The sequence below is a fragment of the Saccopteryx bilineata genome, chromosome 7 (assembly GCF_036850765.1).
Source record: "Saccopteryx bilineata isolate mSacBil1 chromosome 7, mSacBil1_pri_phased_curated, whole genome shotgun sequence".
NCBI classification, from domain to species: domain Eukaryota; kingdom Metazoa; phylum Chordata; class Mammalia; order Chiroptera; family Emballonuridae; genus Saccopteryx; species Saccopteryx bilineata.
This window is the reverse complement of record NC_089496.1, coordinates 53,650,573-53,678,222: the sequence shown is the minus strand read 5'-3', so window position 1 is coordinate 53,678,222 and position 27,650 is coordinate 53,650,573. Positions and strand designations below refer to the sequence as shown.

The 27,650-nt window shown below is 55.5% G+C and overlaps 1 protein-coding gene across 4 annotated transcripts in view; it reads left to right on the top strand.

Moving 5' to 3' along the window:
• Positions 1-27,650, top strand: part of DOCK4 (dedicator of cytokinesis 4) — a 348,503-nt gene that overhangs the window by 198,586 nt on the left and 122,267 nt on the right. For all 4 annotated transcript variants that reach the window (XM_066238295.1, XM_066238296.1, XM_066238297.1 and 1 more), the window contains exons 13-16: positions 3,683-3,808; positions 11,781-11,905; positions 12,747-12,909; positions 17,183-17,289. In XM_066238295.1, coding sequence (XP_066094392.1) covers positions 3,683-3,808; positions 11,781-11,905; positions 12,747-12,909; positions 17,183-17,289 — 521 coding nt within the window. The remainder of the gene's footprint in view (positions 1-3,682; positions 3,809-11,780; positions 11,906-12,746; positions 12,910-17,182; positions 17,290-27,650) is intronic.

Genomic DNA, 27,650 nt, shown 5'->3' with positions numbered 1-27,650 from the left:
TTCTATCTATGCATCTGTTGCTAGTTTGCTTGTTAGTTTATTTTGCTTATTTTTTATTTTGCCTGCAGAACCAGGAGTTTGGGTGTCAAGGGCCTGTCTATGAGTGACTTGTAGAACCAGGTCTTGGTTTTATTGATTTTGTGTATTGCTTTTTTTTTTTTTAGGTCCTAATTTGTTTATTTCTGGTTGATCATGACTGCTTCCTTTGTTCTGCTCACCCTGAACTTTATTTGCTCGTTCTCTTCCTCGTTCTCTTTCTAGTTCCTTTAAATGTAAAGTCAGATGGTTTATTTGAGATTTTTTCTTGTTTCTTGAGATAGGCCTGTCATACTATGATTTCTCTCTTGGGACAGCTTTTGTGGAGTCCCATAGATTTTTGGTTTGTTGTGTTTTTGTTTTCATTTGTGTCAAGGTATCTTAATCTCATTGTTAACCTATTCATTGTTTAATAACATGTTTTTTTTAGCCTCTGTGTCTTTCTGTGTTTTTTTCATTTTTTTCCTTGTGGTTGAATTCTAATTTCATACCAATACGGGTGTAGAAGACGCTCGATACGATTTCAGTCTTCTTAAGCTTATTGAAACTTGTTTTGTGTCCTAACAAGTGGTCTGTGTTAGAACGTGTTCCATGTGCATTTCAAGAACATACATACTTGGAAAGAACGTATATTCTGTTGTTTTGGGGTAAAATGCTCTGAAGATCTCAATTAAATCCCGTTGATCCAATGTGTCATTTAAGGCTGCTGTTTCCTTGTTGATTTTCTGTCTGGAAGACCTATCCTTTGATGTCAGTGGGGTGTTAAAAATCTCCTACCATGATGGTATTACTGTCAATCCCTCCCTTTATAAAGCCCATCAAAACTTGCTTTACGTCCTGGGTGCCTCGGTGTTTACACGGGTTGGGTCCTCTTGTCGGATTGGTCCCGTCATCCTTATGTAGTGACCTCCTTCTTCTTCTCTTACTGCATCCAGCCTTTGTTTGAAAGTCTACGCTGCCTCCCCTGGCGCCCTCGCTGGCTCCTCTGGGTGTGTCGTCCTCCCACACGAGTCCTCTCTGTCCCCCTGCAGTCTCACCTCTATGGCTCTGGCTGTCTAGAACACCGATGTACTTATCTGTGGTCATGCTTACATTTGTGTCTTTCCCCAAAACATAGTTTTTCCATTTCCTATCTTTAATTCTCTTTAGCATTCACATCGTCTCTGAACGCTTTTCTTCTTTCATTGCCTTAAGTTCTATAAAGTATTCAGCTTATATTAGAAAAAAAAAACACGATTGTGGATGATTAAATGAATTCTGGCTCTGAGAGAGCAGAGTGAGAATCCGGTCACTTTCTTTCAGACCCCAAAGGGCATGATCTCTGTTTTCTTTTATGAGCGTTTAGCTCTTTTTTTCTCCTTCCTTCATACACACCACATACTGTTGTTCCTGTTGTTTCTGGTCAGAACCTCCGATGGGACGTTCTAGCAAAGTGACTTTGCGAAACAGAAAACAAACACAATCACAGGACCTCAAGAATGTTGTGAACTCCATCAGACTCTCCGTGTGGGAGCCTTGCGCAGAGAGCCCCGGGCTTTGAACAGGGCTCTGAGGGAGAGACCGTTAGGCTCCACGTCTGGCAAACGCTGGTGCCCCACCAGTGCCAGCCGGAGGATGCTGGCGGCGATGGGACAGTGTGGGTGAGTATTTCACAGGCAAAGGGACAGAAGTGGGAGGAGAACAGAGACAGCAGTCATGGGAGGGTCAGCGGGAGTCAGGAAGAAGCCGCCGCGGGGGCCGGGGTTCTGACACGTGTTGGTGAGACTCTGTTCTCCCGCTCTGGGTTTTCACGGGAAGCCGCCGCGGGGGCCGGGGTTCTGACGCGTGTTGGTGAGACTCTGTTCTCCCGCTCTGGGTTTTCACGGGAAGCCGCCGCGGGGGCCGGGGTTCTGACGCGTGTTGGTGAGACTCTGTTCTCCCGCTCTGGGTTTTCACGGGAAGCCGCCGCGGGGGCCGGGGTTCTGACGCGTGTTGGTGAGTCTCCGTTCTCCCGCTCTGGGTTTTCACGGGAAGCCACCGCGGGGGCTGAGGGTTCTGACACGTGTTGGTGAGACTCTGTTCTCCCGCTCTGGGTTTTCACGGGAAGCCGCCGCGGGGGCCGGGGTTCTGACGCGTGTTGGTGAGACTCTGTTCTCCCGCTCTGGGTTTTCACGGGAAGCCGCCGCGGGGGCCGGGGTTCTGACGCGTGTTGGTGAGACTCTGTTCTCCTGCTCTGGGTTTTCACGGGAAGCCGCCGCGGGGGCCGGGGTTCTGACACGTGTTGGTGAGACTCTGTTCTCCCGCTCTGGGTTTTCACGGGAAGCCACCGCGGGGGCTGAGGGTTCTGACACGTGTTGGTGAGACTCTGTTCTCCCGCTCTGGGTTTTCACGGGAAGCCACTGCGGGGGCTGAGGGTTCTCCCGCTCTGGGTTTTCACGGGAAGCCACCGCGGGGGCTGGGGGTTCTGACACGTGTTGGTGAGACTCCGTTCTCCCACTCTGGGTTTTCACGGGAAGCCACCGCGGGGGCTGAGGGTTCTCCCGCTCTGGGTTTTCACGGGAAGCCGCCGCGGGGGCTGGGGGTTCTGACGCGTGTTGGTGAGTCTCCGTTCTCCCGCTCTGGGTTTTCACGGGAACTACCTACACGGATCCCAGAGCTGCCGCCATCAGGCCCTGTGGGGCCTTGTTCAGTCGAGGTGGCTTTCAGAGGACGGATGTGCCTCTGTTCTGTTGCTATCAGTCACCCGGCGCCAGTGGGGCAGGGAGGGACAGGAGGGGCCATTAGGTAAAGACGGGAGGTGGGTTTAATGAAGGCTCCTGAGTACCTGCCGGGTCTCATCTAAGCCTCACGGCCACTCCGACACCGAGGGGCTCTTAGGTCGGCCCCCCGGGAGGCAGGAGGGTGCAGACAGGCTGGGCTGCGTGTCCCCCCTGCTCTCGCCACCGCCCCTGGGGTGGGTGGGCCGCGTCTGGGTCCGACTGGACCCCGGGAAGGACCCCATTGTCTCTCTGAGCCTAACGCGTTCTTGTAAGACAGACTTCCCTTGACGTTTTAACTCTTCCCGAAGGGTGCGCGCACAGACCAAGAAACCGTGTCTGTTCCTGTTTCTGTGTCCCGCGGGAGCCCCCTCCAGGGGTGTGTGAACTCCCGCTCGTTTCCGGGCGAGCCAGGGCGGTGGCTCCTCCCGGAGGGTGCGCGCACAGACCAAGAAGCCTCATCTGTTCTTGTTTCTGCGTCCCGCGGAAGGACCTGTGAGCGGGAGCCCCCTCCAGGGGCGTGTGAATCCCGCTCGTTTCCGGGCGAGCCAGGGCGGCGGCTCCTCCCTTCTGCGCCCGTGGACTGCGAGGTGGTGCTGCCGGCTGTGTCCGGGGTCGGGTCACTCACAGCTGCAGTGGGAGTGTCACCTGGGCGCTGGAGCAGAGCTCGGGGCTCCAAGCCGGACCGCCCCTTCTCAGTGTCCTCATGCTTTGGGGTCTCCCCGTCACTGGGGACCCCTTTATAAATGGGGAAGTGCAGGCGTTTGGGCTGGTTACGCCTGTCGATCCTGTTGGGTTTTGGTCTAATAGCGACCCCGTCAGTTTGAGCTTATGGTCCCATGGGTTGGGGCTTGGTGCGGCCCTCCGGTCCCGTCCCGTCCCTGAACCGCGGTGTCTCCCGTCCGTTTCAGGCTTAGCGGTGTCGCTGCAGCTGCTGCACGGAGACATGGAGCAGGTCCGGAGGGAGTACTCCTCCGTGTTTTCCCACGGCGTGTCCGTGACGCGGAAGCTGGGCTTCTCCAGCATCATCATGCCCGGTGAGTGACTGGCGGGGGAACCGCGTGGTGAAGAGTACAGGCATTTTGTCTGGGGTTGTGTTTTTTTTTTTGACATGGGAGAAAATTTTCAAATTTTGAAGAGTTCAAACGGGCCGAACAATGAAATAAAGTATACAGTACGTCCTCACTTAATGGTTCCGATCGGTTCTGTGACTTTAAGCGAGAACGGTGGATAGTGAACCCCATTTTCCCACAGGCTAATGGGTGGAAACAAGGGTTCTGTTTCCGCAGCTTCTCATCAGTGTTACGACAAAATGACCTTATTCAGGGACCTGCTGCTGTCGGGGATAGGAGGCAACAGTTTCTCACAAATAGCTCTACGTTTTGATTAGCTGGGGAGAGGTACCATGTGGGCGGCACGGCCGTGTGTCATTATGACCGTCACCGTCAGGGACCCTGTGGTGGCATCCAGAACTGTGTGACCCTTTGGTGGAAAATGTGAGATCGCTTAGAGGCGGTCCCTACAGGTTTCGGCGAGAGCAGTTATGTAATACTTAGCCCTTCTTGGAGGATTTTATTACCGGTGATGTGTGTGTGTGTGTGTGTGTGTGTGTGTGTGTGTGTGTTTCTATGAGGAGAGGGTAGGGTTGAAGGGGATTCACCCTCGTGGTAGTGGAGTGATCCCACTGTAAGGTTATAAAAATGTCGAGTCACCCTCGTCGTAGTGGGGTGATCCCACTGTAAGGTTATAAAAATGTCGAGTCACCATATTGTACCCTGAAATGAATGTAACCAATACAGTATCTGTACCAACTATGTTTACATTCTTTTGAGAAATGAGGGGGCAGAGGAGACTCACACTTAAAGCAAACGCCAAGTTCGTGCTGTTCCCCCCGGGCTCTGCCCCCCCCCTCGGCCCCACACCACCAAGAAAAACGTAAGAAGACCGAACGCAGAAGTTTCCAGCCGTTGACAGTGTTTGTAGGAAGAAGAGCGTCTCAGTGTCCACTGTGTGAGCCCCTGGGGGACAGCAAGCACAGCTGGGCCTTGCTGTGACTCAAGCCCTCACTTGATGCAGAAACTGACCAGCACTGTCCCTTGCACCATCCCATGACCTCTAATGGGAATCAGTTCCACGCCCGGAAGGCCGGCACCGCCCGGAAGGTTCCCCGATCCGGACTCAGCGCAGGGACCCAGCCCGAGAGTCTCCTGCTCTGGTGCCGAAAAACGCCGTGAGCAGGACTGGTGACTTGGTGGCGTGTGGTCCCGCTGCTCTTGCCTTCAGTTGCTATAAATAGCTGGCATTTCCTCTTTAACAAAAAAAAGAAGAAGAAGAAAAGTCATCCCACTGGGAAGCAAATTGATGGGCAAATCTAATACAAAAAACATATTTCAGCACAGGATGCCACCAGCTGCTGGAAGAATTCCTCGGCCCGGTCTCCGGGCGGGATGGTTGAGCAATGGAAAAATAAAGCAGCATGACACATGACCGGCTGACATGTGACCGGCTGACACGTGACCGGCTGAGTAATCGTCTGGGATGTGCTTGCCCGGGCACCTTTGGTCTGGGGGCTCCAAGGACAACGAGCTGAATTCTCCTGCGAGGACACAGATGTCAAGAGCATGGCTCATCCTGGGGTCGCCCGGATGGTCAGCTAGCTGGCTTGATGTGTCTATTCTTTTCCTTGGCCGGACTGACCTTCAGAGTTCGTCTGTGTTGGTTTAGGGGTCAGGACAGGTGAGGCACGGGCTTGCACCAGCAGGACCGAGTGCGTCGAGCAGTCCGCGCCACCCTGCAGAACGCGCTGTCCGTGGTCTGACACGGACGGGGACACACGCAGAGCTCTTTTTGAGGACGGCAGGGTGGCAGCGGGGCCGAACCCTTTCAGGAGCGGCACGCGCGAGGAAGCGGGAATCGTCACCTTGCTCTCTCCTGGCAGAAGGGGGCCGTCTGCCCACATGCTTGGCTGCGATCCTGAAGTCCCTGCTCCTCTCCCGGTGGATGGCGGTCAGTCACCCAGCACTGTATTTATTTCTGAGGGTCGCCAGTTTCCAGAGAGGAAAAGTCACTTTCTGTGACATACCCTCACAGCCACCTGGGCACCAGGTACCCCTGCCGACACTCCACGTCTGGTCCCTGGGCCCATGATGAGAGAGAGAGAGCAGCAGAAACACTTCCGTCCGTGCCCCTCGGCAGGAATATAATCCCAGCCACACATTTAATTTTAACCTTCCTGATAGCCACGTTAAACAAGTGGGAAGGAGGAGAAGTTCGTTTTGACAACCTCTTCCGCCGAGCTCGCTGCCGCCAGTAGTGGAGCTTTCGCACCGGCGGGTCGCAGCGAGTCTTCGTGAGTCAGGTGGCGCTGCCCCTTGCGCCCTGCGTCTGTGGAGGCGGGGCAGTGCTGGGCAGCCGCAGCCCATCGGTTTCAGCCCGGCCCCGTTTCCTGTGCTCGTGGCCACATGTGGCAGTGGTTACTGCGCCGGACACCCCACCTCTAAGCGTCTTCACGGACTCTGGGCAGAGCAGGGCCCGGGCTGTAGCTGAAAATAAGACACGAAGTTTCCACCCTATCCCCCCACCAGACACTTTGGAAAAGAGCGGCCAGTGGGTCAGGAATGTCGTGGGGGTTCAGGTTGTGCCCTCCCTTTGCCCGAAGGTCCGTCCTGGTGCTGATTCTTTCCAGGAAGAGTTTCTTGACTCTCATCTTGGTCTCCTACGTTAGCCTCCAGCCCGTCCCCTGCTTCCCGGAGACTTGCTCTCACATGTCAGCTGTTTGAACGGTTGCTCTTTTTGAAATTCAGTTCATTCTCTCGTCTCACCTTATCCCTCCTCCGATGGGTTCTGAGCCTGTTCTCCCTACATATGGTCCGGATGATATCGTTTCTGTTGCCTCTGACCTGGAATGAATGTCCCTAGAACTGAGGTCAGTGCTTCATGACAGGCCAGGCCCATGCAGAATGGAGGGAGACTCACACATTTCCAGCTCAGGCCCTCGGCCTCTGGAGACAAAGTCTGCCTTGTGCCAGCTTCCAGATGGCCCTTCTTGTCCTGTCAAATTACATTTTTTATGATAAAGTGGGGTTAGTAATAATACATTTGATACATTTCCTAATCTCTATATTCAGTTTCTTTATCTATGAAATGAAAATAATAAAGCCTTTTCTAAAGCTGATGTGAGGATAATGAGACAGTGTTCTACTGAATAGCACATGGCGAAGTACCCAAATACTATGTCTCCATCACCACCACCATCACCACCACCATCACCACCACCATCACCACCATCATCACTACCACCATCACCATCCTCACCATCATCACCATCATCACCATCATCACCATCATCACCATCCTCACCATCACCACCACCATCACCACCACCATCACCATCATCACCATCATCACCATCATCACCATCATCACCATCATCACCATCATCACCACCATCACCACCATCATCACCACCACCATCACCACCATCATCACTACCATCACCATCATCACCATCACCACCACCATCACCACCACCATCACCATCATCATCACTACCATCACCATCATCACCATCACCACCATCATCACCATCACCACCATCATCACCATAACCACTATCACCACCACCACCACCATCCTCACCACCATCATCACCACCCTCACCACCATTATCACCATCATCACCATCATCACCATTATCACCATCACCATCACCACCACCACCATCATCACCATAACCACCATCATCACCATAACCACCATCATCATCACCACCACCACCATCCTCACCACCATCACCATCACCACCACCACCACCATCACCATCACCACCACCACCACAACTACCACACCACCATCACCACCATCATCACCACCATCATCACCATCATCACCACCATCACCATCACCACCACCACCACCACCACCACCACACCACCACCACCACCACCACCACCACTACCACACCACCATCAACACCATCATCACCACCACCACCACCATCCTCACCACCATCACCATTATCACCATCACCACCACCACTACCACCACCACCACCACCACAACTACCACACCACCATCACCACCATCATCACCACCATCATCACCATCATCACCACCATCTCCACTACCATCATCATCACCATCATCATCAGTTCACAAAAAGGAACCTTGGTCTTTTACACATTTTTAAAATTTGTTTTTAGTGGAAGGACAAGAACTTTTCTCTTCCAGTTCCATAAATCTCAGTGCGTGCTCTGCACAGACGAGCCCTGGACTCACCCCCATGGCTGGGTGGGGGGCTTCCTTCATGTGGCGAGCCCACACTCACGGCCTTGACCCAAGGTGGTGATAGGCCAGAGTCAAGGATGTGGGCTTTCAGCTGCTGATGGAAACCTCTCGCCTGTTGAGGTCAAGCCATCCACCGACCCCATTTCTGGTGGCCTTACGTTTATCTTGTCTTCACAGGCATCGAGGCTTCCCAGCCCGGGGCCTGCTGAACAGAGAGTATCACACACATCAGATTCACAGAGTGTGAGTGTGAGAGGCGCAAGGTGTCGATCAACATTGCGGGGAGGATAGCGTCTCGCGGGCACGAGGAGTCCGTTTCACACCCTGTGGTTTCCCTCTTGGTTACCCAGGCTGCCTCTCTGACACCATGTGGGCTTACAGGGTTCCTGCAGAGCCCACCTGCGCTATTGATTTTAATCAGCACTCACTCTAGCCTTCAGCACATTGTGGCGAGACGCCGTGCCTGGCAGCACTGGAGCTGAGTGAGCTGCAGCACGCCCAGGGTTGGAGCGCCCACCTTCCAGGGGCCGGGTTCTTTGTGCCCCGTGTTCTCCTCTCAGAGAAACCTTATCTGAGTCTGAAAGGCCTGCAGGAGAGAAAGGGGGTTCCATCCTCTACCTGACCCCAGCCCCATGTTACATCATAACATGATCACCCTGTCTAGAATGATGTCCCCGAGTCGACAGCAGCAGAGAGAGCCTGGGACCCCGGTCTCCTTACTCCAGTTTCCTTTGACCCTGGGTCCTCTGTGCTTACTGAGCTCGGAACCTCTTCTGAGTTCAGAAGAGGCAGAAGGACCCACTGAGGGACACGCTGAGCAGGCTTCAGGAGGCTGATGCTCTTCTAGTGGGCTCCTGTGTCAGAACGTCGCGTAGCTGATGTAGTGAGGTCTTCTAGTGAGGTCTAGACGTCTTCTGGTCTTCCTAGTGAGGTCTTCTCCCTCGTAGCCCCCCCTGCCCCCACTGGGCACCCCAGTCCCCCCCTCCCGCCTTGCTCATCTCCACATACACGTCATTATTTAACACACGTCCGCTTTCCTTCTTGACTCGAGACCTCCCCTGCTAGAATCAGCTCGGAGGGGAGGGGGCGTTGCTCGGTTCTCTGCTGAACCTGCCGGGGCTAGAATGATGTGTGTGGCACATAGTAGGTGCGCACAATGTATTTGCTGAGTGTATCCATGGGGAAAGGACTCAGTGGCACCGGCTGTGTGTGACTGTCCCTGACCTCCATCTCTCCTCGGGGGCCCAGGCCACGGGCGGGGACACGGTGGCCTCGCACAGCTCCCCCACCTCCCTGGCCTTGGCTGAAATCAGAGTTGCCCTGTCCTCACGGCAGATGAAGGTGGACGCCCCTCTCCCCAGACACAGCCCTCCTGCCATTGGTCGGTTAAACCCCCTGTGGTCTGGGCAGGCGGAGTACTCATGATGAGACTTTCCCGAGGTTAAGCACCTTGTGGCCATTCCTTTCCGTGACTCAGCGGAAGGACGTTTCCTGCTCTCTCTGTCCTCCTGTTCTCTGTCGGAAGCGGAGGAATGTTGCTTTTGTTAACTAACGTCGTTTGCTCTCAAGTTCCCTTGATTGGAGTGTTCCTCTACCTGGCAAATCTCTTAGTGGGGAAAACAGTTGTCAAGAATTTCCTTTCAGACGTGTTGTGGAGACAACATGTGTGCAGACCAGTTGAAACGGGTTGATTCGGAGGAGAAAGTCCGTGAGTCGACTTTTCGTGTTACAGTGAAACTGTTCCGATAAATAGCATTGAAAAGCATGGGTGTCGCAATCAGAGTACGTGGTAATGAAATGAGCTGGGTTATAAAAAAAAAAAGTCTAGGAAACTTGTAAAAATTTACAGAATTTGTAAAAAAAAAAAAAAAGAAAGAAAGAAAGTGGAGATGATTAGAAACAAAAACCTTTCAAAGCATTCAAGTATGATTTTAAGTGTGCTGAGCTCTGGTGCCTTTTTCTGGGATTCCGAGTTCACGGCCTTCCCGCGCTGATCTGTGTGAGTCGCGGGGGCGTTACCGGGAAACGGTGAGACGGAGGTCACTGCAGCCATGGTTGCCGCTGAGTGTGACATGCTCTTCGTAAAGGGTGGTTAAGATTTCATTGCTTTTTGAGGGAACAGTGCCACTTGTGACAGGGGCGCTGGACCTTGAGAGCACCACGCTAACTGAAACAAGGCAGATGGGAAAGGACAAGAACCGTGTGATTTCACTGCTATCCAGGAGATAAAACAAGAAGCAACAGAGAAGCTCACAGGCAGAGACCACCGGATGGTGCTGACCCGTAGGAAGCGGGTAGGGAGAGGGACCAAGGGGCCAAACGGGGTCACCTACACGGAGACCAAAGCCGACTAGCCGTTGGGTAGTGAGTGCACAGAGCTATACACACGCCACAGTATAAAGCTGTACAGCTGAAATTTATATAATGTGATGAACCAATGTTGCCCGGTAAGTTTAATAAAAATTAAATCAGTGAGAAAAGAAAGATTCCCTTCTGCTTAGGACTTAGCTCAGATTTTCTGTTTGATGACCCCCCTCTGTGTCCTGGTCAGCCCGGGGCAGGCGTGAAGGATGACGTCACACGGAGCTGGCGGTGGTGGTGGTGGAGGAAGGTGATCAGGGGCGCTGGCATCCCCCGTGGTTCAGAAAGCTCGAGTGTTTCCTGCGCGCAGCGGGGCAGGAAGCTCTGTGAACCTCCCAGCGGTGTGTGTATACTTATGCACTGATTGCTGCGGCCAGTGATTTGCTCTCCTACTGGCGGAGGAGAGAGAGGTGCTTTTGAAAGCGGTGCTAAGTGAAAAGTAAACCCAGCCTTGCCAACCTCGCCGCCATTTAGCTTCCAGAACTTCCCAAGGAGCGTTTTGGCGTGCCTGCATCAGGCCCCCCGCGCACACCTCTCACCCCGTGTGCCCGCTGTCGCCGGAGAGGCGGGAGCAGGCGTCAGGGAGCCTGTCTGGGGCTGCCCGGTCCTGTCGGGGTTCCCCTCGGTCCTGCAGTAAGAAGAAAGGGGCGCTATGCAAAAGCATTCAAGTTTTTACGCAGAACCAGCAGAGGAAAAGAAAGAACAGCTGGCTATAGGTGTGCGTGGGACCGGTTTTCCGTCTGAATCTGGGGTCTCTGTCGTTGGTGTTATAGCTGGATGACGAGACACACTCGGCAGGTGTGTCTGTGTGGCTGAGCTGTCCTGCGTCTGTGATCCTGGAGCCCTCACCGGGCTCCCCCAGCGCCGAGGCCACTTTGTCCAGGAGTTTTGGAAAAGGCTTAGATGGTGACGGTCCCCTCCGCAGGCCCCGTCATTTTATTCCGTGCAGCTATTTCCTCTCCTCTGAGGGCTGGCCCGGGGAAGGATCCATCCGCTTCCCGTGAGCCACCCTGCCAGGCTGGCATCTGGTCCTCGTGCCCCATAAATGGAATACGGGAGGGAAATCCTGAAAAACGGTGGAATTTGACAACGCCTTTCCGCCCGACCCCGGCGTCCGCGGTTACCTCCGACGGTACCTCTCCCTGCCGCCCGTGCAGCGGAGCCGAGGCCGGCCTTTCCCCGGATGCTGGCGGGGAGGGTGGGGACCCTCTCTGTTAAAGCAGAAATGGAATGGATTCCACGTTCAGGTGTCTGCTAGATAGAACGCTGTGCTCTGTGAACTGAACTTTCCCCCCTTGCAGTAGAGCCCTCTGTGACGCTTCCCAGGACCTGTAACAGGGCTTCTGTTTTCCTCTCTGCCAGGTGAGATGAGGAACGACTTATACATCACGATCGAAAGGGGGGAGTTCGAGAAAGGAGGCAAGAGTGTGGCCAGGAACGTGGAGGTGACGATGCTCATCGTGGAAGGCAGCGGCCAGACCTTGAAGGTGCGATCGCTATCGCCGAGACTGTCCCTTGCCCTCGGTTTGGGCTCCTCCGTTGTGAGATCAGTTCACTCCTGATTTTCAGTAGTTCCACTCTTTCTCCTCTACCCCCCCCCCCGAGTATTTTTATTTTTAAATCACTAAACTGTCTTTCAGAAAGGCAAGTCGAAAAGCAAATAGGCTTTCCCCAGTTTCATTGTTTAATTCCTTGTGTTAACAGTTTCCTCGTCACAGTTCTTCTGCAAGTCCAATATTTTTTATGTCATTTCATATATATATATATATATGTGTGTGTGTGTGTGTGTGTGTATATATATGTGTGTGTGTGTGTGTATATATATATATATATATATATGTATTCCCCCTCCCCCTTTCATCTGTCCTGGTTCTGGAGATAAATGCCTTCCTTCTCTTGGCAATGGATAAAAAGAAATACGCCAAACTAAACAAAACAAAAATCACACCTGTCATCCTAGGTATTTTCATTTTGACCAAAATAAGGCGTGAAGCTTGGGGCCCGAGTCACGGGGCAGGTGAAAGATGTTGTCTGTGCGAGCCGCGGGCGGAGGGAGTTTCCCGGGGAGAACCTTGCCGCGCAGCTGAACTTGACATTGGGCGTGCAATGGCGCATCTCACCCCGTCCCCGGGGTCCGCCTTTGGCAGGGGGGGGGGGCGCCCAGGGCGACCCTCGTGGGAAGGAAACCCGGCCCGCCCGCAGAGGCAGCCCTGGGACTCAAGCCCCCCGAAACGACTGCCGTCTGGGGAGCAGGCAGCCTGGGCCAGGCGGCTGCTCGGGTAAGCTGTTCCCACAACCACGTCTCAACGGCTCCGTCTTCTCCGGCAGGACGCTGTCTCCTTCGGCTCCGGGGAGCCCCCAGCCAGTGAGTACCACTCCTTCGTCCTCTACCACAACAACAGCCCCCGCTGGGCCGAGCTGCTGAAACTCCCCATCCCCGTGGACAAGTTCAGGGGGGCCCACCTCCGCTTTGAGTTCCGGCACTGTTCCAGTGAGTGCTTCTGGGGGGCCGGCTCTGTCGGTCGGGCTGGGTGGTCTGCTGACCAGTCTGGGATCCGGGGTGGGATCCGGGGTGGGCTGATGTGAGGACCAGGGTTGATTGACCCGAGAGCTCCCGGAGGGGCCACTGAGGGCCGGCTCTGTCGGTCGGGCCGGGTGGTCTGCTGACCGGGCTGGGATCCGGGGTGGGCTGATGTGAGGACCAGGGGTGATTGACCCGAGAGCTCCCGGAGGGGCCACTGAGGGCTGGCCGAGTCCAGAGAGAGGAGCAGGCCCCCTTCTTCACAAAGAAACAATAACTCCCGTGGAAACACAAAGCAGAAAGAATACCTGTGGAAATCTACAACTCTCTCCTTACATTGATCACTTTCACTGAAATCAGTCCGTCACTTTTCAGAGCCTAGAACCAGTAGACAGAACCCGTGTGACTGGCTCGGGTGTCGCAGGCAGTCCTGACCCAGTGTCCACCCATCAGGGTAGCTCTCCTTCCCACAGCTCATCCAGCCTCAGCTGGACCCACCAGGGCTTTCTGGGTGTGCGGTGTCACTAGGAAGGCCTCTGATCGGCTCAGAGTTGCATGTCGCTGCATCCCAGGCGGCCTCTCTCAGTATCCAGGTGAGACTCCAGTTAGATCCCTTACAGGTGGGTCTGAGCGGTGATGGGAAGTTCTTGGCCTCGTTCTACAGATCTGAGAAATCCAAGACGCAGAGATGGCCCAGGATGCGTCTGTGTCAACATTGCTATCCGTGAAACGGCCACTTCTTGCCGTCTCCAGTTTAACTCTTTTGCACGCATGACTACCTTCCCCAGTCCCCACTCTGCCCCCAGCAGCCCCCAGTCTGGGGGTCCCCTGGTGTTCCCCGTGTCACTGAAGTGCGTTTGCTGGACACGAGCAGAGCAGCGGGCTCCCGCCCAGGCCGGAAGGAATGCAGGCAGGCATGGCATCGCCTGAGTGCTGTGTTATTCGCCTGAAACTCGGGGAGAGAAGGGCTTTGTCTGTTCCTGGGATGATCTCACGTTCCAGGATTGGCTCGGGGGGCTCTGCAAATCGTGCTTTTTGTGGATGTTTCCGAATGTTGGGGTGACCCGCAGCAGGGTCCCCTGGGTAGGACCGGAAGCGGGGAGCACAAGGGACTTTCCATCATTCCAGACAGTGCCTCCCCCCCACCCTGTGTTGTTGTAAATTCTCAGTGGGGCCTCTAAAGCTTTGAGCTTTTAAGGTAAGAGGAAGATGAAGGAAAGGAACGGTGACACGGAGCAAAGGGAGAAAGAGCACTTGGAGAAAAAATTTGCGAGCTCACAACTTGGAGAGTGGAATAAAGGCTACGTTTAGTCAGAACTGCTAGGTCGCTGCCCTTTTGACCTGGTCCTTCCAACGTGTTCCTGGGCTTGTGTTTTGTTTCATGTTCATAAAAAAAAATCCCCAATCCCATGAACTACAAACAATCAGTGTAATCATTTGATCACAGGAACATCCAAATATTTCTGTGCGTACATATGTTAATTTCTTTAAGAAGTTTCATTCTGGAACACATCCTTGAACACAGCCTCCCCTCCTAGAGCTTTCGTTCTGAAGGGACAGGCAGACGACAGGTGTGAGCAGATCTACACAGCCCGTCCGCCGGGTCCTGAGGAGGAGAGGAGACTGCACTGGGCTTGGGTGCCCGGGGGTCAGGGGGCTGTGCTTCCGTCTCAAACACGGCCGCCAGGAGAGACCTCTCTGATGAGGAGACGTGCCCCTGAGCAGCCTACAGGGAGGGAAGGTGCGAGCCCCTGGCTGTGGGCTCGGGCGTTTTCCAGGCAGAGAGCAGGGTGCCGACCGGCGAGGCTGGAGCACACCTGGCATTTCGGGGAACAGCGGGGAGGCCAGAACGAGCCAGTGAGGGTGTGGAAGTGAGCTGGACCCCTGTTGTCTTCTGGGTCCCGGGTGGGACTTTGGATTTTAGACGTGGAGTGAGGAGAGCCATGCGAGACTTCAGCCCGCAGGGAGGGCTGGCTGCCGTGTGGACAGAGCTTGTAGCTGGGCCAGGAGGTAACAAAAGGGACACTCAGGAGGCCTTCGCCGTCCTCCAACTAAGGGACGGAAGTGGTTTGCTTTAGGGTGGTCGTGGGGTGGTTGTTTTATTTTATTTTTTTTTTGCAGACTTATTGACAGGTTGCATAGGAAAGAAGGAGAAAATCAAGGGGGACCCCTCCCCACCCGCCCAAGGTTGTGGCTGAGAATGAAGTGGTTGTTTGCTGAAGTGGGAAAAACAACAGCAGGAATCCGTTAGGATAGCAGAATTCAAATGTTCCCTTTTAGACGTGTTAAGTCTGTGTGAGGAGTCTATTAGACACGCAAGTTGTCAAATACACAGCTGAATGCGTTCCAAGCTGGAGCCTGCAACTTGACAGTGAGACGATACAGTTCAGTGGTGTGTGGTTAATATTTAATCACTGCCGCTCGGCGTGTGGGGGGGCCCTGAGCTACAGAGTTTGCCGATTGCCGTGGGGTACACACTCCCACTGTGGCCGGCTTCAAGCTACCGACGCGATGCCACTGAACTCGGAGAAAGACGACAGGCTGTTAGCCCGGGGAGCCGGCCAGCCAGCTCCAACGCCTCGCCGATGAATGGATGGTTTTCACAGCCGTGAGGCCGGGTGGGATCTCTAGGTAGTCAGTGTAGAGAGCAGAAGAAAGTCCCAGGGTGACCTCTGTGTGTCGGTCTGGGGAGGAGGGTAGGGAGCCACCACCGAGATTCGGGAGGAAGAGCCGGGGAGGTTGGAGGAGAATCAGGAGGCTGGAAGAAGAGTGTTTTTTCCAAGAGGGGGTTGATCAGACGTGTCCGGTGATAAGTAAGATGGAGACGGGGAATTATCGCACAGTCTGGCCTCGTGGAAGTTCCTGAACCCGACGCGTGGTGTCCGTGCGTCTGCAGTGTGGGAGGTGCTGCTGGAGTGGGTCCAGGGCCGCGAAGGACGGACGGACGGATGGAAAGGCAGGCAGTGGGTGTGGACAGGTCTCTTGGGAGACTTGGCTGTGAAGAGGGGGGCAGGGAAACGGGGGTGTCCCTACCTGTGGTGGGGCGCTGGGGCACAGGAGGGTTTTCTATTTTAGGTGGAGCGTGTAGAGCATGTTGGTTTGGTGGAAACGGCTCAGTAAATAGAGAAACACGGGTGAGGTGGGAGAAGACGGGGCAGGCATGGCAGCCCCGTCCCCGGGCTGGGAAGGGGCGTGGTGTTCAGGGCCCAAGGATGAGAACGGGCCTTAGGTAGGGCCGCTCCAGGCAGAGCAGGGGAGGGCCCGGGTCCAGGTGGGTGGATGGGTGGATGTTGGGGTGTGTAGGAGCTCCCCGTCCATCAGCTGAGAGTGAGGAAAGGTGCCGGTGCTGGAGGCTTGAGAGGAGAGGAACGAAGGAGCCAGTTGTCTGGAAACAGGGAGAGTGAGCCGCGGAGGTGAACGCAGAGCGCATGCCCAGCGCAGGGCCCCTTGGCCATCGGGGTGCGTTCATTAAAGCGGGGAGGGGGGGTCGGGCACAGGCGGGAGAATGAGCCGCAAGTTGGGAGCCACCGGGTTGCAGTGTTGTGACGATGTGTGGGGAGCAGGGTGGCAGTGTTTGCAAGGAAGTGGCTAGATCGCCGGGCCATAAAAATGGGACGTTGGGAGCGGAGGGGGGAGAGTAAATTGGAGGGCCCGGGGGCGCAAAGCACTTCACTTCCCGTTGCTTGCACATGCGTCCATTCACCTGTATTTACTGAGAAACAACTGTGTTCCTGGGGTTCTCTGAGGCGCCCAGCTTAGAAGAAACGAGAACAGACAAGAATCCTGCCCTCAGGGGAGCTTCTGTCCGGAGGTGGAGGGTGGGGCGTGAGAAGACACGGGCAGGACACACACACAACCACACACGCACGCACACAACCACACATGCACACACACAACCACACACGCACACACACACAACCATGCACGCACACGCACACACAGAACCACACCACACACGCACGCACGCACACAACCACACACGCACACACACGCATGCACACACACACTAATACACATGACTTCAGAGACGGCGTCCCGTGAGGAACGGGACGCTGAGGGAGGGGCAGGGACGTGGAGCTGGAAGGCGGCTCCCAGCGGCAGAGCTCCATCGTGATAACGGGAGCCGGTGAGCGCGGGTCACGCTTCCCGACAGCCTAGGTCTCCGGACGGAGCCGTGTGAGCAGGTGCTCGAATGCGTGAGTAAGTCTTCTTTTCTCTCTCCCGCCCCCTCCCACCCCCACAGCGAAGGAGAAAGGAGAGAAGAAGCTGTTTGGATTCTCGTTCGTCCCCCTGATGCAGGAGGATGGGCGGACCCTCCCGGACGGCACTCATGAGCTCATCGTGCACAAGGTACCGCGGTCGGTCTCGTGTCGGCACCGGTGGGGAGGGGACGGCTGTGGCTCCAAGGGGCCGTGGTGTCCTCACTCTGGAGGGGAGGAAACACAGACGGGGAGGAGTATTTGGGAAGGTGCTGGAGGGAGAGTGTGTTATTCTGGAAGTACTGTTTTTATAGTCAGTGTCGGATTCTAAAATATATTGGAAAGGTGACTTTTTTTCCTCTTAATTTAGGTGTAGGCATTTGGGAAAGTCTCTGTTGACCCTAAAGTCCTTCCCATCACTGTGATGAGATTCAATAAGCCTTACAAATATGTTTTTAACTGTTGCTAACGTGTGCTTTCTGAACAAGCCCGGTGCCCCTGGAGGTCAGCTCAGCAGGGGCCATGTTTTGTTTTGTTTTGTTGGGGTTTTTTTTTACAGAGTCAAGAGAGAGGGATAGACAGGGACAGACAGACAGGAACGGAGAGAAATGAGAAACATCAATCATCATTTTTTTGTTGCAACGCCTTAGTTGTTCATTGATTGCTTTCTCATATGTGCCTTGACCGCGGGCCTTCAGCAGACCGAGTAACCCCTTGCTGGAGCCAGCGACCTTGGGTCCAAGCTGGTGAGCTTTGCTCAAACCAGATGAGCCCGCGCTCAAGCTGGCGACCTCGGGGTCTTGAACCTGGGTCCTCCGCATCCCAGTCCGACGCTCTATTCACTGCGCCACCACCTGGTCAGGCTTGATACTTTTTTTGCACTAAAAATTGGCATGAAAACACTGGGGATGACACACACCATCATAGGCAATAAAGGGAAAAGTTACAGCACCAGGGCCCTTAGACCTTATCTGAGGATACTCGTGATTGTGAGGTGTGGATGCTGGTAACTATGAAATACAGGATTCAAGGACACGGTTCCCTCTAAAATATTTCTCCTCTGCATGTCTCCGTTTCTGTAACCACAGGCTCTGCCAACCCTCACCTGAGCTACCTGCTCTGCTGGCTGGCCGGGGCCTTGTCCCACCCCCAGGCCAGGTCCCACCCAGCCACTAGGGTGACCCGCCCAGGGTACAGATCTCAGCAGGCCACTGCCCAGTTAAACCCACTGGAAAGCTCCCTGTTGTGGAGATGGTAGATTCCTGGTTCCTCTGGGGTGGGGGTGGGGGGGTGCCAGGCTCCACCCCTCTGTTCACCTCTCCCCTCCTGCCCCTGCCTGGGGCCCAGCCACAGCCTGCTCTGCCTAGCTCTGTGCCCCCTGCCTGAGGGTCTCCGTTGTCCTTGGGCTCACCATGGCCACCATGCTTTCAGGAGAATGACCCCCATGCCCCCGCCCCCGCCCCACTCCCTCCCTGTCCCCCTGCGTCCTCCGGGTGTCTGCACAGCTCTCTGTCCCTCATCCTCATCACATCGTCCATAATGACCTGAAGGTTCCTCTGCTGACCCAGCCAACGTCCGGGTCCCTGGAGAGCAACAGCTGTGTCGGAGAGGTGTGGGCACGTGGCGACCTGCAGTGTGGATGTACCGGGGACTCGCACACCAGGGCTCGCTCTGCCTCTGGGCTCCTGCTGTAGAGACGCGTGTCAGCGTAAAGACGCGTGTCGGCACCCAGCACAGCGGTAGTTCCTCCGTGTGTGTGCACGTGTACGCACAGGGATGTTTCCCTTACCGTGCATCCAGCACGCGTGTGTGCGCGTGTACGCACGAGGGTGTTTCCCTTACCGTGTATCCAGTACGCGTGTGTGCACGAGGATGTTTCCCTTACCATGTATCCAGTACATGTGTGTGCGCTTGTGTGCACAGGGATGTTTCCCTTACCGTGTATCCAGTATGCGCGTGTGCGCGTGTACATACGAGGGTGTTTCCCTTACCGTGTATCCAGTACGCGTGTGTGCGTGTGTATGCACGAGGATGTTCCCCTTACTGTGTGTCCAGTACGCGTCTGTGCACGCACGAGGGTGTTCCCCTTACCGTGTATCCAGTACGTGTGTGTGCGCGTGTGTGCACGAGGATGTTTCCCTTACCGTGTATCCAGTACGCGTGTGTGCGTGTGTATGCACGAGGATGTTCCCCTTACTGTGTGTCCAGTACGCGTCTGTGCACGCACGAGGGTGTTCCCCTTACCGTGTATCCAGTACGTGTGTGTGCGCGTGTGTGCACGAGGATGTTTCCCTTACCGTGTATCCAGTACGCGTGTGTGCGCGTGTATGCACAAGGATGTTTCTCTTACTGTGTATTTAGTACGCATGTGTGTGCGTGTTTGCACAAGGATGTTTCTCTTACCGTGTATCTGCTACGTCCCTGTTCCACACAGGGATTGACCACAAGCTACAGGCCAGGCGTTAGAGGTGCTGAGACTACGGTGGCGAACAAACCAGTTCACAACAGTTCTAGTCCCTCCGTGTCTGGTATTTACATCGGCTCTACTTCGAAAAGTGACTTCAGGGAGCTTACAGTGTTAAAATACAAAGAAAAACAGGTTTTTAAGGCAGAGAAAGCCACAGAGCGGACAAAGGAGCTCAGGCCACTAGACACCTATGTTGGTCGTGCTGTGGCCAGGGGGGAGCCCCTCGGACAGGAGACATGCTGGGCGGGCGGTGTCCTCGGCCCCTGGCTGCTGTGAGAGAGACACGACGGTGCTCGGTGTGGGGATTGGGCCGTTGCCCCTGTAACACGGACCCTTAGCTCAGCAAAGGTAGGGCCAAGAACTAAAGCTGGACCCCCGCTTGCCAACACCACCTAGAAGAATCCCTTCCCCGGGGCACGTCCGGTGTGGGCTCTCTCACCTGCGGGTCAGAGGGTGTGTCTTGGGCAGGTGCTGAGTGCCCAGTCACACTCAGGTTCACTCCTCTGAGCGAAGCCAGTGACTCCAGGGTCCTCACTGCTGGCCAGGGACAGTCACGTCCTGGAAGGGCCGTGAGGACGGGCAGTGGGGCTCCCCCCCTGGGGACAGGTAGGAACCCACCGCTGTGGACTCCCAGACAGAGAGCTCTTCTCCGGTCACAGACCGAGGCCTGTCGGCTGGCTGCCTGTGCACCGGGCCTGTCGCTGCTCGGACACAGGGCTCTGAGCCCTCCCAAGCCCTCGCACACGTCTTCACGGAGGGTCCACGGTAGAGGTCCCCAAACTACGGCCCGCGGGCTGCATGCGGCCCCCTGAGGCCATTTACCCGGCCCCCGCCGCACTTCCAGAAGGGGCACCTCTTTCATTGGTGGTCAGTGAGAGGAGCATAGTTCCCATTGAAATACTGGTCAGTTTGTTTATTTAAATGTACTTGTTCTTTATTTTAAATATTGTATTTGTTCCCATTTTGTTTTTCTACTTTAAAATAAGATATGTGCAGTGTGCATAGTTTTTTTATAGTCCGGCCCTCCAACGGTCTGAGGGACAGTGAACTGGCCCCCTGTGTAAAAAGTTTGGGGACCCCTGGTCCACCATCTGCTCCTGATGCAGAGGAAAGGACTGTGAAGGTCAAACAACAACAAGGGCAGGCGTTGCCAGTGACCTTGCTCCACCGCAGACGAGGCTCAGGGTGGTGTCTGCAGCCTGTCTGATGTCGGGCAGACCTGCCCTGGGCGGGCCCGTCGGGAAGCATGAGCTCCGCCGAGAACCCCACGTGGCTGAGCGGTCCTGTGCTTGGCATTGCTCTGGGCTGCTTCTACCAAGCGGTGTGGATTCCCGCCAAGCACAGCAGGGTTTGTCTTGAGTCCAGCGGGTGACACAGTGCGGAGCGGGCGAGCTCAGCTCCCGCAGGAGGCCGGGCGGTGTCTGATGAGAAAACCACGTGACAGCTCCGCGTGGGTCCTTCCTCCGCGAGGCTGGAAGGCCCATGACCCGCGGGTCGTTACAACGTTGACCTCCATGGTGTTTGAACAAGTCGAAAGAAGAAAAGGCAGGGCAGGGAGTGGATTTCAGGTCCTTGGGTAGAGAGCGTAGCCCATCTACTCAGTGGTGTCGAGGTGACCACGGTGGGGGCTGGGTTCAAGTTCCAGATGTCACGGAAGCGGTGAAGCTGTCAGCCTTCAAACGACACAGGAACACGCTTATCACACAGTGCGAGGACGGCTCACGTGCGAGAGGTGACCACAAAGGCGGTCAGTTTGGCTGCATAAAAATAGAAACTTCTTCATGGATAAAGCCGTCGCCGCCAAGGCTGAAGGACACGTGAGAAACGAATGTGGCCACACGGGGTTACAAAGGGTGACTGGGCCCTGGCCGGTTGGCTCAGCGGTAGAGCGTCAGCCTAGCTTGCAGAGGACCCGGGTTTGATTCCCGGCCAGGGCACACAGGAGAAGCGCCCATTTGCTTCTCCACCCCTCCGCCGCGCCTTCCTCTCTGTCTCTCTCTTCCCCTCCCGCAGCCAAGGCTCCATTGGAGCAAAGATGGCCCGGGCACTGGGGATGGCTCTGTGGCCTCTGCCTCAGGCACTAGAGTGGCTCTGGTCGCAACATGGCGACGCCCAGGATGGGCAGAGCATCGCCCCCTGGTGGGCAGAGCATCGCCCCATGGTGGGCGTGCCGGGTGGATCCCGGTCGGGCGCATGCGGGAGTCTGTCTGACTGTCTCTCCCTGTTTCCAGCTTCAGAAAATGCAAAAAAAAAAAAAAAAAAAAAAAAAAGGGTGACTGGTCCCAACTCCCCACGAATGATCACAGATCGACAAGAGAAAGAAAAATGGATGAATGCTACAGACAAGCTGGTCAACATAATAAATGTGTGTGTGTATGCATGCATATATTTGTGTATCATAAACGAGTAAGCAGGATAGTAATAATGATAATAATAATAATATGGTCTACCTTCGAGACAGGGTTTTGAAAATTCATCATTGTTGATGATCAGAACTATGGGTAAATGGCCTCAACTCAGCCAGCCTGGGGTTTTGCTTATTAGTGAATTGATTCCTCATAGTGGGATTTATTGGCTTCCCAGCCTAATGCATCTGAGCAGGAGAAGGGCCAGGTGGGAGACCTGCCACCCAGAGGACAGTCCTGTTTCCTGCTGGGAGAGGGGCTGACTTAATGTGGTGGCCTGGACCATAAGAGCCTGTGCGTGGCTGTGTGTGTCCCACATCAGCCTGGCCCCCAGTGCAAGGCCGTCTTCTTCTGGTTGACCCATGTGGTGCCACAGCTTGTTTCTTGGTCATTTCAACTCCGGTGACTTTTATTTGTGTCTTGCCTTTCCTTAGGCCTTGCTTCCTCCCCGGCCAGCAGGACCTCCCATTTAGGTGCTAAATAAACACTGGTTGGATGGATGGATGAGTGGGTGGGTGGGTGGGTGGATGGATGGATGGGTGGGTGGATGGGTGGGTGGGTGGATGGATGGATAACCAGATGGATGGATGGATGGATGGATGGATGGTGGATGAATGGATAGATGAATGGATGGCCGGATGGATGGCCAGATGGATGGATGGATGGATGGATGGATGAGTGGGTGGGTGGATGGATGGATAACCAGATGGATGGATAGATGGATGGATGGATGGATGGATGATGAATGGATGGATGAATGGATGGCTGGATGGATGGATGGATGGATGGCCTGATGGGTGGATGGATGGATGAGTGGGTGGGTGGATGGATGGATAACCGGATGGATGGATGGATGGATGGATGGATGGATGGATGGATGGATGGATGGATGGTTGAATGGGTGGGTGGGTGGGTGGATGGATGGATGGATGGATGAATGAATGAATGGAAGAATGAATGGAAGAATGGAAGGGTAGATGGATGGGCAGATGGGAGGAAATCATCCAGAACCACTTCTACTAAAAAGCATTAAATTCCTAACATTTTGACCAGGGTCTCTCAATCTTCCAAGGTTCAGTCTGTACCTGTCATTTCAGTCTCCTCCTCAGGAGACCCACCAGCCTTCACTCTCTTCCTTTTCTTACCCAGGGTCTCCCTTGCTCCTTAGTTCCGCTGAGCCTGCACGGGAAGGAAAACCCAGCCCAGGCTCAGTCTGTCAGCACTGCCCCGCCCTGTGCCCCGCCCTGTGCCCCGCCCGAGGCAGCTGACCCTTACTACAGGGCATGGACATGGTACCGTAGTTCCAGGATAGCAGCAGCCCGATGCATGCAGATGCAGGCCCGTCAGCACTGCAGGCAGACTGACCACTTCCCTCTCTTGGTCCCCCTGAGAGCTGTTTGCAGGATCTTACCACTCTGCCTACCCCACCGCTTCCTGTCTGCTTAACAGGGAACACAGAAGCCGCCGGACAGGAAGTTCCTTAACCTCCTGGGCACGCTCCCTTGCCACCTGCAGACGTAGCTGCATCCCTCCCTCCCTCCTCTCCTGCTCCCTGTCCTGGGGGTGGGGCGAGACTCCTTCTCTCCAAGGCTGATTCTCCTTCCTGCCCCCTTCAGCACTCTCCTCCCTTCTGACTCCCCCAGAGACCCTGCTGGTCTGGTCCCACTGTCCCTTCTTCCTCCTCTGTCTGTCACCATTTCCTCTCTCCTGACGGTTGTCTCTCAGATGGTAAAGGATCCCGAGCCTTTTTCTTTGAAGCAGAAACCAAGTTTTTAAAGTAGCCCCACCCCCACCCTCACACCCCTCCGGGTCACAGCCAGACGACCGGGTGAAGAGCCAGCCTTCAGACCCAGGTTCGAGACCCGGAGGTCGCCAGCTTGAGCGCGGGCTCATCTGGTTTGAGCAAAAAGCTCACCAGCTTGGACCCAAGGTCGCTGGCTCAAGCAAGGGGTTACTCGGTCTGCTGAAGGCCCGCGGTCAAGGCACATATGAGAAAGCAATCAATGAACAACTAAGAAGTCGCAATGCGCAAGGAAAAACGAATGATTGATGCTTCTCATCTCTCTCCGTTCATGTCTGTCTGTCCCTGTCTATCTCTGCCTCCGTAAAAAAAAAAGCCAGCCAGCCTTCACGCACTGTCTCTTCTTTATGTCCCGTGTGTCCTTGGCCTGCTGCTGTCCCCACCACTCCAATGGGCTTCCTCCCTCACAGGACTCCGCGCCACCCCGGGGCCAGCGCCCCCGCACGCTTTCACAGCCTCCCCTGATGGGACGTCCCTGTGGCGCGTGGCCCTGTTGCTCACCCTTCTTCTGGGAACTCTCTCGTCCCTCGGCCTGTCTGACAGGGTTCTGCTGAGTCCCACCCTTTCTCTCCCGGGAGGGCTCTCCTTCTCGTGGACGTCCTCCTTGGACATCGTCTACGTCTCCGACACTCGACAGCCGCCTCGCCCACGTCCGTGGGCTAACTTGCCACCTCCCCGCCGAGGACGGTCAGGTCTGCGTTTCTGGCCCACAGCTCCCGCCCTGCCTCGGTCCGCTCCTGCGGAGAAGGGCGCCTGCCCTTCGTCTCGGCTCCTCACCTCGCCCTCCGTGTCTAAGCCATCCTTTGGGGGACGGATCCATCCCACGGGTGACAGGTCCGTCCCACCCCCTTGGTGGCACTTTAAGGTAGGGAATGCCAGCAGCGGGCCGCAGGACCACCTCAGGATGTTTTAATTAAGAGATCTAGGGGCCGCCCCGAGGCCTCGTTGTGTGGAGACCCCGTGCTCCAGCCCCACGCACCTGCGTAGAGTGTTCTGAACACACCCTACACCCGTGCTTGTTTTTCAAGGTACTTTAGCCTTCCAGACGCATCGCCAAAAACAGCACAGCCGGTTCCCATAGGCCCTTCTTCACCCGGCATCTCCGTCTGTCAGCATCTTACAGAAGCGCAGCCCGTTTGCGGACACTGAGCGAGCCTGGGTGAGGTGACCGCTCGCTCAGAACTGCCGTGGGTTCCAGGTGTTTGCGCACTCCCGTCGTTTTCTCTCCTGGGGGCCAAGCCGATGAAATCCGTCGCGTTCACTGGCCACGTGTCCCTCGCCCGGGATGTGGGTGCTGCCCCCCCTGTCCCCCAGTACCTGTATAGGTGTGGCTTCTTCCACACCTGTGCCTTGGCCGGCCTGCCCGCTCGAGCCTCTGGTTCGTTAGGACGGAGCTAGAACAGCCTCTTTGCATGGGCCCCCGCCCCCTCCTTGGCAGAGCTGGGGTCCAGGGCTCCTGATCGTGGTTTGGTAATTAATCTGTGCTAACCGGGGAGGGCGATGTCAGGTGGGGAACGCCCCTGAGGACAGGCACTGGGTTTTATTTCCTCCTTCCGTTCCGAAGGCCGCATTGCAGGACCGGCAAACAGGAGCGGCTTGGTAGATGTTCTGTGGCGACCTTACAGATGACCTCGTTGTAGGGAGAGTCCCTACAAGAAGGGGCTTTGCTGCTCCAACAGTTTCTGTCTGGTTTTGATGAACTGGGAACAGACAGTTCCAATTGGATTATCTAAACTGATGGGTTTTTTTTTTTTAATTTAATTCTCTGCTCCCTGCAGATGACAGACCCCTCTAGTTGATGTATCGGCTATTAATTTATAAACGGAAAGGCAGTTTGTTTGTGAATAAGCTGTAGGTGTTTTGTCTCTGCATCACCGCGCTGGTGTTATTACAGATGCTTCATTTCCGGGGCGCCGTTTAGGACCGACCACCCCGGTTCTCTGTCGCGTGTCTAAGACGGCGGTCAAGAATCATGAGGTGTCATTCACTGCTGGGCCAAACGGCCGTTGTTCTGAGCAAAGAAACGGACCGGGGGCCAAGCTGTCGGGTCGTAAAGAGCACAGAGGCCGTGCCCGCTCCCCCGGGGCTGCGTGTCCGTCTTTCTGTCAGAGTCCGGGCGTCCATCCTGTCTGACGCGGGTCTCGCAGAGAGCCGTCCTTCCCCGTGACCCTGCCGTTGTTCAGCCCCCATGGTGCGATGCCGGCGGAGGCGGAGGTCACATTGCCCTGTGTTCCCCAGAACGAGCGGCTCGTGCAGCAGTCCCTCCTGTGTCTGCCAGAACCCCGGGGACGCTTTGTGTCTCTGGGACAAGGGCAGGGAGAGGGCCGTGTCCTGTCATGTCCGTATAGCCTGTTCTGTGCCTGCACTGGATTTGATGGGGGGGGGGGTAAGAAAAACTGTCCCTATGTCCCTACGTGAAAACCAAGTGTTCTCCGGAACGCAAGGGGTCCACGTGGAGCCGCCCGCCTAGCTGAGGGGTGTACCTGGGTTTTACTGGGGCGATGAACCCCTCTGTCACTACACGCACCACCGGTTCTCGGTTCTTGAAGGGTCTGTGGCTTGGCTCGCCGTGCGTTTCCTCTAAAAGTATGGAGACGCTTCTGGCTTAAACCCTTGCGGACACCTGCACTGCCGTCTGGAGCCCCGTTTCTGCTCTCCGAATTCTCTCTCTCTCCTCCAATGGAGGGACAGGTGCTCTCGGACGCACCTGCCGTGTTCCCGAGCTCCTGCGTCCGGCATCCTCTCTGACCTGCACGCGGGTGACGTGACCCCGATTCTCCTTGGGTGGTTTCAGGACACAGCCTGACAATCTCGCTGGGACGGGATTTATTACACCTGAGACTGTTGTCAGCTCTGCAGACGCCCCGAAGCTCTCCCCCCACGGTGCCTTCCACAAGACGGACCTTTGACCAAACAGTGAACTGGTTTTGGTCGTTCTTAGCCATACCCACCGTTCCGTACGTCGTCCGTAAATCAATACGTTTTACATTTGTTAGAGCGAAACTCAAACCTTGGTTACCACCACGGTGGGAAAGTAGTTGTGAACTTGGGTTCAAACCCTGGCTCGGACTCTCACGTCGTGGCATTGAGCCAATGACACGAGCTGCTCGGGGGAGGGTCCGACCCGGCTGGGCTTGTAGAAGAAGAAGAGGACACACGCAGGGGGCTCAGCAGTGCCTGGCATCGAGCACGCCCTCGGGAGTGGTGGTGGCTTGGATTGCTTTGAAGGCCCCCGGGTTCCCCGATGGGTTCAGGGGGCACACCGGAAGCCTCAGCAACGAGTGAGAGGTGTCCTGAGATGCTCTGTGGGTCTCCAGAGGCCTCTGAGCTCCTCAGACGCAGAGCAAGCCTCCAGCTCAAACCCCGTGCCTTGCCCGCCTCTCCTTTGACACCTGTGCAACAAAATATCAGTTTCGAAACCTGGTCAGTATTATATCAAAGGGTTCATAGAGACCGAGTGATTTGTGCTTTAGTGAATTGTTGGGTAGAATTCTCTCCCTCTCCCCCCCCCACACCAGTACACACACACACACACACACACACACACACACACTAGTCTATTCTTGGTGGAAAGTCTTAAAGTCACTTTTGTATCCAGAGTAAGGTTTATATTAGTTACTGTATTTTGCACGTGAGTGAAGGGTGACAGAGTTCAGCTGTCAGAAGCTCTCAAGGTGTCGCCCTTCAAACAGACTCGGATGCTGAGGGCCTGTCCCCCGAGGTCCCCCCGTGCCACCCAGGCTGGGACGCGACACAGCCGTTGTCTCTGCGGTCACAGATGGGGCCCATTCGCGGCTGCGGGCGGAGCTCTGTGACCACATCAAGCAGGGACCGGAGAG